The 15,427-nt window shown below is 37.6% G+C and overlaps 1 protein-coding gene across 5 annotated transcripts in view; it reads left to right on the forward strand.

Moving 5' to 3' along the window:
• Positions 1 to 15,427, forward strand: part of LOC127448891 (receptor-type tyrosine-protein phosphatase T-like) — a 363,972-nt gene that overhangs the window by 108,580 nt on the left and 239,965 nt on the right. For all 5 annotated transcript variants that reach the window (XM_051711804.1, XM_051711805.1, XM_051711807.1 and 2 more), the window contains exon 4: positions 10,511 to 10,782. In XM_051711804.1, the coding sequence (XP_051567764.1) occupies positions 10,511 to 10,782 (272 nt within the window). The remainder of the gene's footprint in view (positions 1 to 10,510; positions 10,783 to 15,427) is intronic.

Here is a 15,427-nt window from a genome sequence, read left to right on the forward strand (position 1 = left end):
CGCCACTGTCGCGTCCTCCTCTTGGCCACCTGTTCCTTTCATGAACCTGGACTTGAGCCGGCAAAAGAAGGACTAGGGCGACTATGATTTGGAAGAGGCAGTTCTTCTGTCCCAACATAGCCACTAATTTAACATTAATATATGTACCTAGAGATAAATTTAGGGCATTTTCACACCTAGTTCATTTAAGCACTCCAAGTGCTCTCAGAGTTGTATAACATATAAATGTTAACAACCCAAGTGGTCTCAGACACCCCTAAAAGGACCCTAAAGCGAACTGTACTTGACCACCTCAGGAGGTGGTCTGAGTATGGTTCGTTTGTGGGTCCATTTGTGGTTCGATTGATTTGTGCAATGTGAAAGCGAAGACGTACCAGTCCGCTTTGAATTTTATGACATAAGTACCTCATGGCTTGCCATAGATAGCTGCATTACATACTTCATATTCCAGTCACAATTTGCTGTCCACATATGGGAATTTTAAGTGAATATAGATATACCATGATTACCATGATGTGTTTTTGTGTCTCATATTCCATTCTTGTATTATTTGTGCACCTATAATGAACGGACCGGCCGCATTCAGAGCAGAGCAACACATTAAGATGAACCGCTTTAAAGTGCTCTGATGGGCATACAATCTACGGAGGTTCCTGCCAAACTCCCATGAAAATACAAGTGAGGATTTTATGGCAAATGTCCTTGGCTCATACCCTCATTCCCTTTCTGGTTCACTTTAACCAAACTGGGTTTGGTTCACTTAAAATGTACTATATGTGAAACCACCCTTTCTTGCTACTTGTATAAATGAAGCTTGAAATCAATTTTCATTTTTTGGTGAACTATTCCTATTATTTCGCTTTCTCTGCTTCCAAAAATACTGAAAGCTGACAAAATTGCACTGGCAACCATTTCACATGACGTTTTTATTATAATGACTGTTCTACTTTTTATACACCTATCCACAGTCAATCAATTGAGATTCATCATTGTTTCTTCTTTTACCCAGACTAGTTGCAGCAAATAAGAAGCCTTTTCAGAATTATAGACATGCCTCTTTTAAGAAAGTATTTCTGGATATTATTGGATTCTTTATTGTATCTCTCTATATCTCTCTGCCCGTTATATTGCTTCTTTTGTCTACCTCTATCTTGTTAGGCTAGCTGTGATCTCCCCTGGCAATTTTCCAGCCTTTGAATCTTTTCAATCTGTGCCTTTTACATGCTAATAATAAATAGACAGACTCCAATCAGTTTGAGACAACCTGAGCCTAATTCGACTACTTTGGCCACCGAGGGAGACTTGAGCAGGAACTGGTAAAAGGCCATTCTTTGTTCCAAAATAGGGGGAAGAAGAAGAAGAAGAAAAAAAAGATAAGTAAAAAATAGATGAAACCCATGACATATTTGTAAATAAATATAAAAATGTCAAATAACCGTAATTCAAATGCCAAGGCACAGAGGTTTCAAATAGCAACAATCAAAAGCCAAAATAAACATAAAAATGGACAAGCTTTTTCTTGAAGTTTGCAGGTACAGTGGCCCCAAAAAATATCTGGACACTTAAGACTCACTCAAAAATGTATAAATATCATTGCATTAGATAACAAAATACCAAACCAACTGGGATTTATTTTAATGTAAGATGACACAAGCACACTTTTCCAGCAAAGCATTTCATGAAAAGAAGTTTCTTATGTTTTAAATGATAAAAAAAAAAAAAAAAGTATTTGGACACTTTCTGACTGTCAAACCTTAGTGGAACATGTCCATATTTAATGTGAAGAACTACCTGTGTGACATCTGTGTGAACTTGATGGGAACTGACTTCATACTTCCACTAGAAATCACTTTGAGACCAGGGGCCGGTTGCATAAACATAGCCATTAACTTAAGAATTCGTCTAACAATTAGTCTGAGTAGCTAAAGACACCATAGAAAGTCAGTTGCATTAAACACACTCACAATTGTCTTCAGTAAGACTATTTCCTATTGGATGGTGGGAAAAATAAGACAATGAACAGTTTTAAAAAATGGTCGACTGTGGACGCTCAGTTTTAATTTGCTGAAAATATTTGCATATTAGAGGAATACAATGCTTCAAAATTGATTCTTTTGAACAAATTTAGTGATTTTAACAAACATGAAATTTTGTTACCATTGTAGAGGTCAAAGTCTTCTACAAATGGGGTTCTCAACGGGGGTGTTCAAAGGATGCCAGGGGGTGCTGAGAGCAAATTAGTAGAGAGGGGAGCATTAGGTTACAAATGGTGGGCGTTTATCAGTCATAATAATCAAATCTGTCAATTTCATCTTTGCATTCAAATGTTTATCTAGACTTGGAGAATATCAGTTGGTTCTCAATTATACGGGCTGGTATGCATTTGTACCGCAGTTCATCTGATTTTGAAGTCTAGTGACGCATCTGAAGTATCTGGTTTAGCAGCGTCAAATGCACAGGCAGAGGCACAACCTCCGCTAATGCACCTGTATGGCTCTGTAGATGGATACGGCTCAATGGACAGAGCAGTGCGAGGCAAAGAAGGTGCGTTTTTACTCGCAGACCGGTCTTGAGCTCTTAAACACACAGCTCTGCGAGAATCAGAGAGAACCAAGGCGCGAGAAGCGGAAACCATTTGAATTCGGCACAGAATTCTACATCACCACCCTTGAATTTACTATAGTAACACTAACTGTACTTTAGGGAGAAATAGATTGATAATAAATATTATCATGTAACTACTTCAGCTCTATTAAATTTGTTATAGGCTACATTAGGGGAGTGAGGGAATATATTTGATTTTTGTTACAACTTATAAATATTTATATTTTGTATTTTTATGTGTATTATATGTGTTTAGAGTAGGTCTGCTGTCTATAATTAAATAAATGCCATAGTTTGCTTTATAGAAATCATGTTACATCTAACCATGGTAGTGAAGAAGATCCATGCTCCATGTGCTTGTTTACTATGGTGTTGTTACAAATACCATTAATAAAACTATAAAAATAAATAATTAATGAATAAATTAAAATTTTCAAAAGGGCAAATGCTAAATACACTATGTTTTTTAAAGATGAAATAGAAATGTAAATTAAATCCTAAAAAATAGGCTAAAATGTTTTTGTTTCAATGTAGGGGGTAGGGGGGTGTTCATCAAAAAAAGGTTGAGAACCACTGTTCTACTAAGTCTCAACTCAAGCCCCTTTTAGCAGACAACTGAAGCCCCAACCAGCTCAGCTGACAGTTATTGTCCATGGCAACACAGAATGTAAACAAATTTTAGCCTAGGGGTGTGCTGTCTTACACCCTGTCAACGGCTTGAGGCTGTCTACACTGGACGCGTTGACACGACTGTGCTAAACCATTTAATTTGTGTAGTAGCGCCAGCATGTGCAGCGCAAAATGGAACACGACACCCGTTTATTGTCGGCGCGACAGACACGCAGCAATGGACGCTTCCAGTGTAGACAGCATCATTGATTATAATGAGGTTCTATTGTTTTTGACAATGCGCCGCTCACGTCCGGTGTAGACAGGGTGTTACATTTTGGTCTTAAGTTTTTATGCAACTGACTGAAAAAGACCAAAATTGTAGATGACTAACTTGTAAGACTAGTCTAAAAAGGTTTTATGCGACCGGCCCTATAGTTGGTTAAAAGTAATTGCAAATACACTTAATTACATTTTTTAAGCCCACTGGTTGTGGCCACAAGTTCTCATTGTATAATATAATTTTCTGGTACAAAAGCCACTGGTGGGCTTCCTATTTGAATATGCATTTACCCTTGATTTAAAAAGTCACAGAATCAACATCAGTTCCTCTCTAGCCAATAAGCAAATGGATCCCTAGTGAAGCAGAAAGCAAGCGCTGGAATGCTTAACCACAAATTAAGTTGTTTCTATTGGATTTGCCATTGGCCGATTCACTGATTTGCATTAAGGCGCTCTCCCATGACGCCTTCTCTCTGATAATGACACTTCAATTATTGATTTTCCACTTATCAGATTACCACAGTCTTAGGAGTTTGTGACACGACCCACTCTCTGCCAGAAAACAGACTCATGAGGACTCATGGGAAAAGAGCACAGGGAAAGGCTGGCGTGATTTCAGTGGGCCAGGACGACTTGCGACACACAGCCGGTGGGTCTTGCTGACTCTATGCCAATCACGTATCATTTGGCGCGACAAGCAGGACAAGGCTGTTTTTGCTCGGGTTGTGGTGGAGGATGGGCATATGTGTGAGAAGTATTAATCAGGGCATCGGGAGAGGAGAGGACCTGGATAGCATCACATCATAAAGGTCCATTACACATCCAGGACAGCAAACATATGGGGCCTGGATGAAGTATCCATCTGTCTCCCTCCTTGTGTTTTCCTACCGAATGGACGCATATCCTGTCTCTCTACCATAAAAACATCCATTCCATTCCATTTACACCCACTTTCACGTCGGTATATAGCTAGCAAAATTATATCTTGACATTTATTTTTATTTGTTTTGTGCTTTTTGATTATTTTTGCTATAAAGCTCAATGTTTATTTGCTCTGAAATAGCTTATAAGGGCGTTTAAAAAAAAATCAATCAGGAGAACCATCATTTCAACCAAACAGCCATTGTAGCCAATTATATTCAAAATGTTGTAAAATACAATAAAAATCTAGTTAAAAATATTCAAGGCATGTTCTTCACACTGTTTTTCACTAAATAAATGCAAGGAAGAATATTTAATCTGTTTTATTCACATGCACCAGTGTAACAATGCAAGCCATAAACCATGAACAAATAAACATTTACCAACATAAACTGTATTTTTACTAAAACAGTTGAATGTATAAAAAATGGCACGCTGAGACTTCCTTGAACAGTTTTGAGTGATGACGCAAACAAGCCGTTAAATCAGAGTTTCTTTGAATCAATTCACTGAAACAGAGAGTTTGAACTGATTCACAGAAATTGATTGAACTTGCCAAACCTAACACTCTTTTTGCTATTGAAGTTTAAATCATAGATGCAATTAAAACATCTTCTCACTCCCATACTCTCATGGCTAAATAAAAAGCACATTAAAATCATTGCAATGTTGCTTAATTTTATATCACCAGCTAAATCATTGTGCACATTCGATATATAGTCCAGCCCTACTTTCATTCATACCCTGACTGTGGTGAAGAGAGGTGGGATTTGGGGAATTTAGCATGCTTAAATGTGTGAAATGGGCCAAAGCACAAATCTACCATGCTCCTGGAACCCCTATGAAGAGTATGCATGTGTGTGTGGAGGGATGGCCCAGCTGCAGTGTGTCACTTTGGGGGAGGATGTCAGGAAAGTGGCACGTGTCTTCTCTTGCTTGCAGCTGCTCCAAATGAAACTACTGCAGCTGACGCATCACCATTGCCTACAATCAGTGGCGTGTGGTGGACTTCCAAAATGAGAAGGCAAAATATGCACTCCGCATTTGTGTTTTGATAGTCCAATATAAATTTGTGTTCCAGTTTCGTTTGATGTTTACACAGTTTCTGGGTTAAGGGCAAATGGAACACCATTTACTTAACACTGTCAAAAAGCAACTTGTACTTTACTATTTTTGTATGTTTATGTAAACATACTATATTTGTGGTCAAAATCTCATGCATTTTTGTATTTTTAAAAGGTTTTTACATTGCATTAAAGTAATAACTACAATAATGCAGTAAAAAGCATATGCTGTGTAGTTTTTATGTATTGTTCGGCTATTACTAAAACTCTTTTCTTTGACTTTTCGCCTGTATTTTGCGGCCCTCTTCCAAGCAAAAGAGTCGCTGCCTCCTTCTGAATCTTTATCCACTGGGGTTTTCGTTGGACACTGTTACTTTACAAAAATGTAGTGCTTTCACAGTTTGATCTCATATTTCTTAATATTTGTTTTGAGACCGCTATAAAATGCAATGAGCTAAAGGGAGGCAAAAGAGACGCTTGCTCTATAGTTCATAATATTTGTTTTATTTTGCGCTGTTGATTGTTTCTCACTGTTTCTCACAGTTTTTTGTTTTGTTTTGTTTTGTTTGTTTCGTTTTGTTTCTGCACCGTCTATTATTTTCTCATCTGATTTGTTTTTTGAGCAGGCACTCCTCCGTTGTCTACTCAGAGAAAATGCTCTAGGCTATTCTACGCTGCCACTTCGATTTGAGCTCTTTCCTCTCTTCGCTTTTATTCCTTCATGTGTTTTGCCTCTCAACACATTAGCTTTTCCACGGTATGTAGCGGATTACCACCCTTGGTTGGCTCAATGGTAAATAGGTGCTTTATTGTTCCCAGGATAAAACTGCCAGGCAGAAATGAGGAATGCCGTGACTTTATCAGACGGAGCAGGAGAGGGCCCAAAGTACAGAGACCTGCCATAATTGCGTATTAAAGTGACAACTAGCAGAGTTTTTGCTATTTGTCATGTGGTGGATTATATTATGATGGTGAGAATGTGACATTTAGTGCAAAGAGCTCCCTGTGGAAATACTAAGAGGGAATAATGACTTTCAACGCCAAGGCCTCTCTGTACTTTGCGGCCACACGTGGATGAATCCTTTCCGAGAAAATGAGTTCAAATTGCCGCACACGGGTGTGGCGTCTCAATGATTGATGTGAATTGCAAGGCATTCTAAAACTGCTTTGGAAATGTTTGAACCAATAAATCTTAAAATCAAGGGCATTTCGAAATTAAATGATTTCACATAACATCTCTTTATATTAATGCTGGGGTGACAGCTGTCAACCAAATGATATTCAAGCGATACCGTATCGGTGGCCCTGTGTGAGTGGCCCATATAAAGATGTTTTTCAGATGGTTGCGTTGTTCGAGAAAACCATTTAAGCTGATGTATGCAATTTTTTTTTTTTTTTTTTTTCAGAGTCAGCTACAGCATAAGCACCTAAAAGTCAATCAAAATATTCCTGTTTGTTTGAACGACCCATCCAGCCACATGCAACACTGGCTCGACTAATAGTGTGAGTTAGGGGAGGAACTCTCTATTTATTCAAACAAAGAAAGATGGGAGTTTTCTGGAATCTTCTTGGAAACTGATTATTTTTGCTATTCCTTTTTAATGGTTTGATCTCATTCTTGGTCTGTCTCGAAAACTCTCCAGTTGTAATTGGTTGATGTCAACAGCATTTAATCACTGGTAGTGTAGCTGTTATACTGTGATACTTCTGAGGACTCTATTTTGTTGCCTGCAAGTATTGAGAGAAATCTTTATCTCCATTGCTCTCTATTTATCTACAGTAAGCCCACAGTTCTAGGAAAACAAATTATCATCCAAAGTGTTTTCTTTACAGAAATATTTGCCCTTAAGAAATACCATAAGTTGTAAATCCTGCTCAAGTATTTGTCTAAATGTTGTCTTTTATAGAAAATGATTTTCTCATTGTCAAGCCAACATAATAATACTTCACCTGTAGAAAATCTTTTGTAAATTAAATATACAGTAAAAGTGAGTGCCTCTAATTTATTGGGACTCCAGGAATTAAACAAAATTAGGTAATATTATTGAAGCAATTTAGAAGTTACGCATTTTTTTACATTTTTTATCAGTTTTCCTGTGAGAGCTGTGGTGTTGTCAATTAATTTTTCTTCACTGGACCAAAAATCATGATGTCAACAATAATATCCATTTGAAAAAATTCCAAGTTTTATTTTCAGTGATACTTTGATTCACCCCTACAAGCTCGTTAATAAATGAAATATGCAGCAAATGTGAGTGTCTCCAATACATTGGCACTCCAAGAAGTAACTGAAATCAGGTGATATCATTAGGGCAGTTTAGAGGCTTCCTGTTTTTAATCTCCTGTCCTGCGAGAGCTGCACAAACATTGCCATTTAATTTTTGTCTATGGACTAAATTAATGATGTAAACATTAATTTCCATTTGAAATTGAAGTCCCACAGCAAGACTGTGCCAATCACAGCCATGTTTGTACTGTTGTCATGGTTGTGTGGTTTGATTTGTCAACAGTGTTTTGTGCATTTAACTGTCAACCTAGAATAAATAGTTTTGAATTATTTATCATAGAGTCATTACATCCAATTTCACATTAGACCATCTTAAGTGTAATCTGCTAAAGCAGCTATCATGAGCCAATGGTGTGATTGAGAACGCTCATTTTGACTGAGGTAGTAGGGCTGATTGCCTAGGTTTTCTATGCTGTCTGTCTAAATTAACTCGCGGCATGAAGGCCTGGCTTTGCCTGAACATATATATTGGCAATCATCAATGGTAGGAAACGTATATAGATGTCTGCTTGGAATACCTGATAGAAAATGCACGTGGGCCGAGAGAGTTGAATATGAAATGCAATCTGGCAAGTTCACTAGCAGCTTGCCATTTAGGGGCCTTTGCAAGATTGGATCAGTGTGTGGAATTGATTGGCCTCATCGTGGAGCTCAAGGTTGTGTTGATTGATAGATGCGATGCGTCTGGTGCTTGTGGTCATGTCTTAGATAATGCAGATGATGAATAGGGTGATATGGCGATGGCTTCCGCTGCCCACCTTGCAAATTATGCATGGTGATTGATCACCCCGAGGTGAGAAGGTGTAAATTGGGACTGAATTTAATCCATGTAGGTGAAGTTTTAACCTAGCCCTTAACAAAAGCACAGGGCTTCCATGCCCAGGGTCTTTGGTCCTGTTTACACCTGGTATTGACATACATCTCGGGTGATCTGATTCAAAGGGGTCAGCCTGGTATTAATGTGCCTCAAATGGGTCTCCTGTTGTAATATTTCAAGGGGAGGGTCTATGATTTGATGGCTACATACTTCAGTTACAGGTCAGCGTGTTTCTTCATGTTTTAAAGTGCAACATTTTTAAAAATGGGTTACATTTCCTCTCTAAGTAATTTGTATTTTAATCTAAACCTAAATGTGATGTTTTGAGTCGAATTCTCAGTTATTTTAGTTGAGCACCTGTATGAACTTGACTAAACTTCAATGGAAAGGTGGTCTCTCAGTCACCAATCCATACTAGGCTATAGGCTAGGCAATACAATTGCTGTGAAAACACTAAAAAAAGCAACTTGCTCACTATTTCTTTTGAATGGCCTTGATTTTGATTGATAGACACTTGCCAGGCTGTCATCTTTGTTAAGGCCAAAACCTTTCGCTCAGTGTGAATGTAAGGAATTATTTTGTAGGAAATTTTAAAGAACTTGGAACAAATTACAATAATTTGTGAAAAATTGGCACCTTTGAGCCTTTGGTTAAACTAATCGCTTTTCCCTTTAGAAAGTTAATGATTGTCACCTTCCAGAAGAATAATTATTCATTTTTGTATCCTTCATAGCTGCACTCATACTTTCATTCTTTTCCCTTTTTAATTGCAGTTACACATTTATTATTAACTTGCACCAAACCCCTTGTAAAGCTTTAATAAAGCATATTGTCTCGAGTAAAAATTATGTAAAGCTTTCTGTAGAAACATTTCATATATATTGTTTCAGCGCTTACACAGTCTCAGTATGTTTCTTTTCTATTGTTTTTTTATTTTTTTTTTATAGCAGGCAGTTACCCAGTTACCCTGCTCTAGGCAACATACTGATACAAAGGCACAGAACACCATTAACATAGTCAGAACACCATTAACATAGTCTGATGCCAACCGATTGGTATAATGACAGTTACACCTTCTATGTGTGGAAAGAGTACAAACATTGATTGTTTGGATGAATATATAATATTTTGAACGTTAGTATTCATAAGTATTATTCCATTCTGTCCAATCCAATTGCAAACTACCTCAGCATCAAAACATCCACTTTAATTAACAATTTTTCTGTTACTCAACTGTAGAATAATAGAATGAAGTACTCAATTGCTATTCTATTCTATTTTGTTCTACCTCAAACTACTTCAGCATCAAAACACTTGTCTTCAGTTATTCTATTCTATTCTACTTCAACATAAAACATCATCTGCAATGAGCAAATTCTATTCTATTCTATTCTAATCTATTCTACCTCAAATTACTTCAACATTAAAACCTTGTCTTCAATGATTCTATTCTATTCTGTTCTATTCTATTCTGTTCTACCTCAAACTACTTCAACATCAAAACCTTGCCTTCAGTGATTCTGTTCTACTTTAACATAAAACATCTGCAGTGAGCAAATTCTATTCTTTTTTTATTCTACCTCAAACTACTTCAACATCAAAACATTGTCTTCGATGATTCTATTCTATTTTATTCTATTCTATTCTGCCTCAAACTACTTCAAAATAAAAGCCTTGTCTTGAATTATTCTATTCTATTCAATTCTACTTTAACATAAACCATCATCTGTAATGAGAAAATTCTATTCTATTCTATTCTATTCTATTCTATTCTATTCTATTCTATATTTACCCAATTCTATCAACAATATGTTTTTTTTACTCCCTATTCCATTTAATCTACTCGGTAATTCTGCATGTAGTGTAGTTCAGTCTGGTTAAGTTTCCAGGCATCTGATTGTTTGATTGTTTGCCTTCTTCCTCTAGGTTCATTCATGATGGTGAACGCTTCAGGTCGTGCATCAGGTCAGAAGGCCCACCTGCTTCTCCCCACACTAAAAGAGAACGACACCCACTGCATCGACTTCCACTACTCCCTGTCCAGCCGGGACGGGACAAGTCCTGGAACCCTCAATGTCTACATAAAGGTGGATGGTGGACCACAGGGGAACCCCATCTGGAATGCTTCAGCTCCAGTAACTGAAGGCTGGGTGAAGGCTGAACTAGCCATCAGCACCTTTTGGCCCAACTCCTACCAGGTAAGACAAATTCAGTATCCATACTGGCTAACCTTGACTGAGCTGTGATAGAATGAGACGTTACTAGAGATCACCAGCTAGAGAATGGTGATAGCAATGCTGATGTCATGGACTTGATTCCTAGGGTAAACACATACTGATAAAATGCATAACTTGAATGTACTTTAACATGAATACATTTGCTTATATTTGGATATACATAAGCAACTACTTATAATTCCCCACCAGGCTTCTTAACTAACTTAATCATTAGACTACCATGGTCCACCAGCTGAACCAGCACCAAACCATCATTAGACCAGACCAGAGCAGCATAAACCAGAATGGGAATTCATGCTGGGTTATTTGGAATTTATTTAGCCGGGTGAGCCACCATAGCAAGCCCAGAACAGCAGCTAAATGTTTGTCAAATTTTGGCCCTTTTGGCCACTGAAATGGACTATACAAGTTTATTTTCTTTCTTATATTTGTGGTGAATGGCATGAATTGAACTACAGAGAGGGGCAGTAGATTGCTCTCTGCTTCAATTATCACGGCAATCACCATCCCCTAATCTCTCCCACAAATGGTCATGGTGAATGCGCTTTTAGACGTTAATTTTAGATCTGTCTTTTTGCTTATTACCCCTCACTCTCTCCCTCTCTTTTTCTTTTTTTTCCACCATTTCCCTCTTTGCACACATCTCTCTCTCTCTCTCTCTCTCTCTCTCTCTCTCTCTCTCTCTCTCTCTCTCTCTCTCTCTATCTGCCACTTACTTGCCTCTTCTTTCTGTGTATAGATTCATCATGAATCTGTGCAGTGAAATACCCTTATAAGATTAGCTGTGTAATTAAATTAGCTAATGAGGGGAACAAATATTTTGCCTGTGCTGGGAATACTGGGCTTTACTCAGCAAACAGCAGTCTAATATTTGCTAAGGCCAATATTTGCATAGGGCTTCTATTTGACTAGCAAGTAATTTCAAAGCTTTTGTGCATGTGTGTATGAGTGTGTATGTGTATGTATATTTGTGCCTCTGGGGTGAATCTCATAAATACATGTCCAGGTCACATTTTACCAAGATTTTTGCCATTGTGACATGAATTTTATGATATTTAAGCACATTTCCTCCCAATATTCTCTCCTCTTCACCATTATGCATTCAGGCTTTTTATTTTTTATTTTTTTATTCTCATTATTAAAAAAAGTAACTAATTCTAATCTCATTACTGTTATAAAGTAATTGTAAAGTAATTGTTTTTTATTAAACATATTTGATATTTTATTTAATTTAACATAAATTAAAGGACAAAAATATAATATACTATCATACAGACATAAATGTATACAATATATAATTTTTTTCACATTACAGTATTGAAAATTAGACTTTTTTGCTTTATGATAATGAGAATTGAGGGGAAATGTGCTTAAAGGAATATTCCGGGTTCAATACAAGTTAAGCGCAATCAACAGCATTTGAGGTTTAATGTTAATTGCCACTAAAAAATATTTTAGACTTGCCCCTCCGTTTCTTTTAAAAAAAAAGCAAAAATATGGGTTCCAGTGAGGCACTTACATTGAAAGTGAATGGGGGGCCAATCCGTAATTTGTTAAAATAGTGTTTCAAAAGTATAGCCACAAAACTTAAACAATATGCATGTTAACATGATTTTAGTGTGATAAAAGCACATACTAACCATTTCTGGTAAAGTTATTGCCAACTTTACAACTTTGTTGTTATGACGATGTAATGCCAACAAACCATAAAACCCTAAAACGGCTGTGAAAATTACAATTTAAACAACTTTACAGATCAAATAATACATGAGTTTTGACAGAATAATTAATATAAGTGCTTTTATAAAATTATAATCTTCACATTTCTGCTTTTAAACCCTCCACAAATTGGCCCCATTCACTTCCATTGTAAATGCCTCATTGTAATCTCTTGGCTGTAAATCTTAATTTCCTGAAAAGTAGGGTTCCTTTTCTTTAAACAAAATATAATTGTATATTACTTCCTTTTGAGTTTGGTGTTATAATGTATCTGCACATTATTCCCAAAGATGCCAGCCATAGCTGATAGTCTTTTTGCCAGATTAGTGTGTTTTCAAAGGAAGCTATTTACAGTTTTACTGTAAAACGCACTCACTTCCCTCACTGAGTTGTACTTAACGAATTGGCTGTTAAATATCGAGTAGAAAGTGTCTCTGGGATTATAAACTGTAGCGAAAAATATTCCAGTTTGAGTTTGATTAGAACAACGAATTTGCCAGATAAGTGGCCAAATTTGCCAAAACGAAAAAACGAAATTGACTTGTTTCCTGCTGTCATACATTATGAAACGTAGGGTGCTTTTAACGTGACAACGTTTAAAGTGTAAAGTCTTACGATATTCAAAAAGAAAGCAAATTCATTCTTTCTCTTTTTGAACTAAGTGATGGTACATTTTCAAATCAGTGTCCCCATGTGATTGTAAACAGTCCTGCTCGACCCGCTCTGAGTGGGACTCGAACCAGACTCTCTGGCATGGGAGGCGGGTGCGCTAACAAGGAGGCTAAAGGCTACAGCCTCTAGCATCAGTCGCTAGTGCGCCTCTTGGGGCCAGGGGAGTGAGGTTTACACACACTGCACAGCATGTACCAGCTGGCTACTGTTACCCTCACTCCCTACACCTCACTCCCATCCGGGTCATGGCACCACTGTAACCGGTGCTGCTTGACCCGCTCTGAGCGGGACTCGAACCAGCATCTCTGGCATGGGAGGCGGATGCGCTAACAAGGAGGCTAAAGGCTACAGCCTCTAACATCAGTCGCTAGTGCGCCTCTTGAGGCCAGGGGAGTGAGGTTTACACACACTGCAGAGTTATCATGTACCAGCTGGCTACCGTTACATGATGACAATTTTAGAGATACTTTGAGTCAGCCATAATTTAACCTCATGTTGTTCAGAACCAGTTTGAATTTCTTACTACTGTTGAACACAAAATGAGATTTTAGACAGAATGGTCATGCTGCTCTTTTTCATACAACTAAAGGATATAGTTCCAAAAATGATAAAGCACCCTAAAGTATCATGAATGTTGTCCATATGACTCATGGTCTTTATCCCAAGTCTTCTGAAATCATACAATGCCTTTGTGTGATGAACAGACCTAAATTTACGTCAGTATTTGTTGAGGATCTTTCCTTCCACTGCAGCTCTCAAATCTCATTTGCGCGTGTGCCTTTTCAAACTTGGTGCATGAAAATGCATTCTGTAACATGCCGCAAATTGCGATGCAACCCATTTAAATGTGCAGAAGCACGAATTATATTTGAGAGCTAAAGTGGAGGGTATGATTTTCAGCAAATTTCGATTTGAATTTTGGTCAGTTTCTCACACAAAGCTATCATATGGCTTCAGAAGGCTTGGAATATAGCATACGAGTTGCATGATCTTTAAAGATACTTTTATAGTACATTTTTGGAACTTGACAGCTCCTGGTCACTATAGGCTTTTGTGACCACATTTGGTTTTGGACTAGATTAGATTTTGTACATTGTACATTGAGCATTCATTGTCACTGATCTAAAAATGAGCCATTATCTGCCTAAACACAAAGTTATGAGAATAGTTTTGAGAACATTTCTCAAATTCGGTGCCTTTTGTTTTTGTAAATACACAAATCTAACTGCGAACCCTCATGACTGGAAGAGTAGATTTAGTCCTTAGTCTTCGTTGCCTCATCACAGTGAAGGAGGACCTTTGGGGAAGCCAGAGACTCAAGTGCATACTGAGTCCAGGTTTCGGTGTGTCATTGCCAGCCCTTGGCAGCTCTGAGAGAGAGGGCACTGTTCAGCCCACACATGTCTCTGCCACATGGCATGTACAGTATGCCATGCAAACCATGCCAGTCCCATATGTGTGTCTTAGGAGAAGAGAAACGGAGGTGTGTGTGTAATATAAATTTGTGTTTAACGAGTTTCAATGCAAAAGTTTACCTGTCCCTTGGTCTCTCTCACAGTGGATATCTGATTTTGCCTTGTACACAAACACACACATTCATTTATTTCCTCGGTTGCTCAGATTTTAGAGTAATTTTTAATAGATTTTCCTCCTTATCTCTTAGATGAAGAAAAAAATTGTGTACAAAGCTGATGGAGCCGATTCTGTATATTCAATGAATCTGTGAATATTTCATAAACTTTCTATTCTTCTCTCTGTCTATTTACATATCTCAGTAAATATTCGTCATCTCTTTCTGTTATAAAGACCAATTTAGACCAGCGTTAATTTCTCATTTCGGCTTGTTTATGCTGGTTTGGTGCTAGATTGAACTGCATGGATGGAAGTGGGCTATTCATCAACAAAGCTTGTTGAACAAGGAAATCTAGCTGGTTAAGCTAGTTGAGAATCCTGATGGTGACAACCATCAACCAGCAACTTTACAGGAGACCAGCATTCAAAACACAATATTCAAACAGTATTTAAACATTAAAGCCGCACTTAAAAATGTGTGAATTTAATTTTATCAGATACAAATGATCAAACCAGGTGGCATCTGCACATGTCATGAATCCCGCCATTGTTGTTCCTCCCACTCACCACCAGAGGGCTCCATCACCTGGGGATTGACTTTAACTCTCTGGACTCCAATTCCCATAATCCCCGTACCTTGCAA

Source organism: Myxocyprinus asiaticus, chromosome 12 (genome assembly GCF_019703515.2).
Source record: "Myxocyprinus asiaticus isolate MX2 ecotype Aquarium Trade chromosome 12, UBuf_Myxa_2, whole genome shotgun sequence".
NCBI lineage: Eukaryota > Metazoa > Chordata > Actinopteri > Cypriniformes > Catostomidae > Myxocyprinus > Myxocyprinus asiaticus.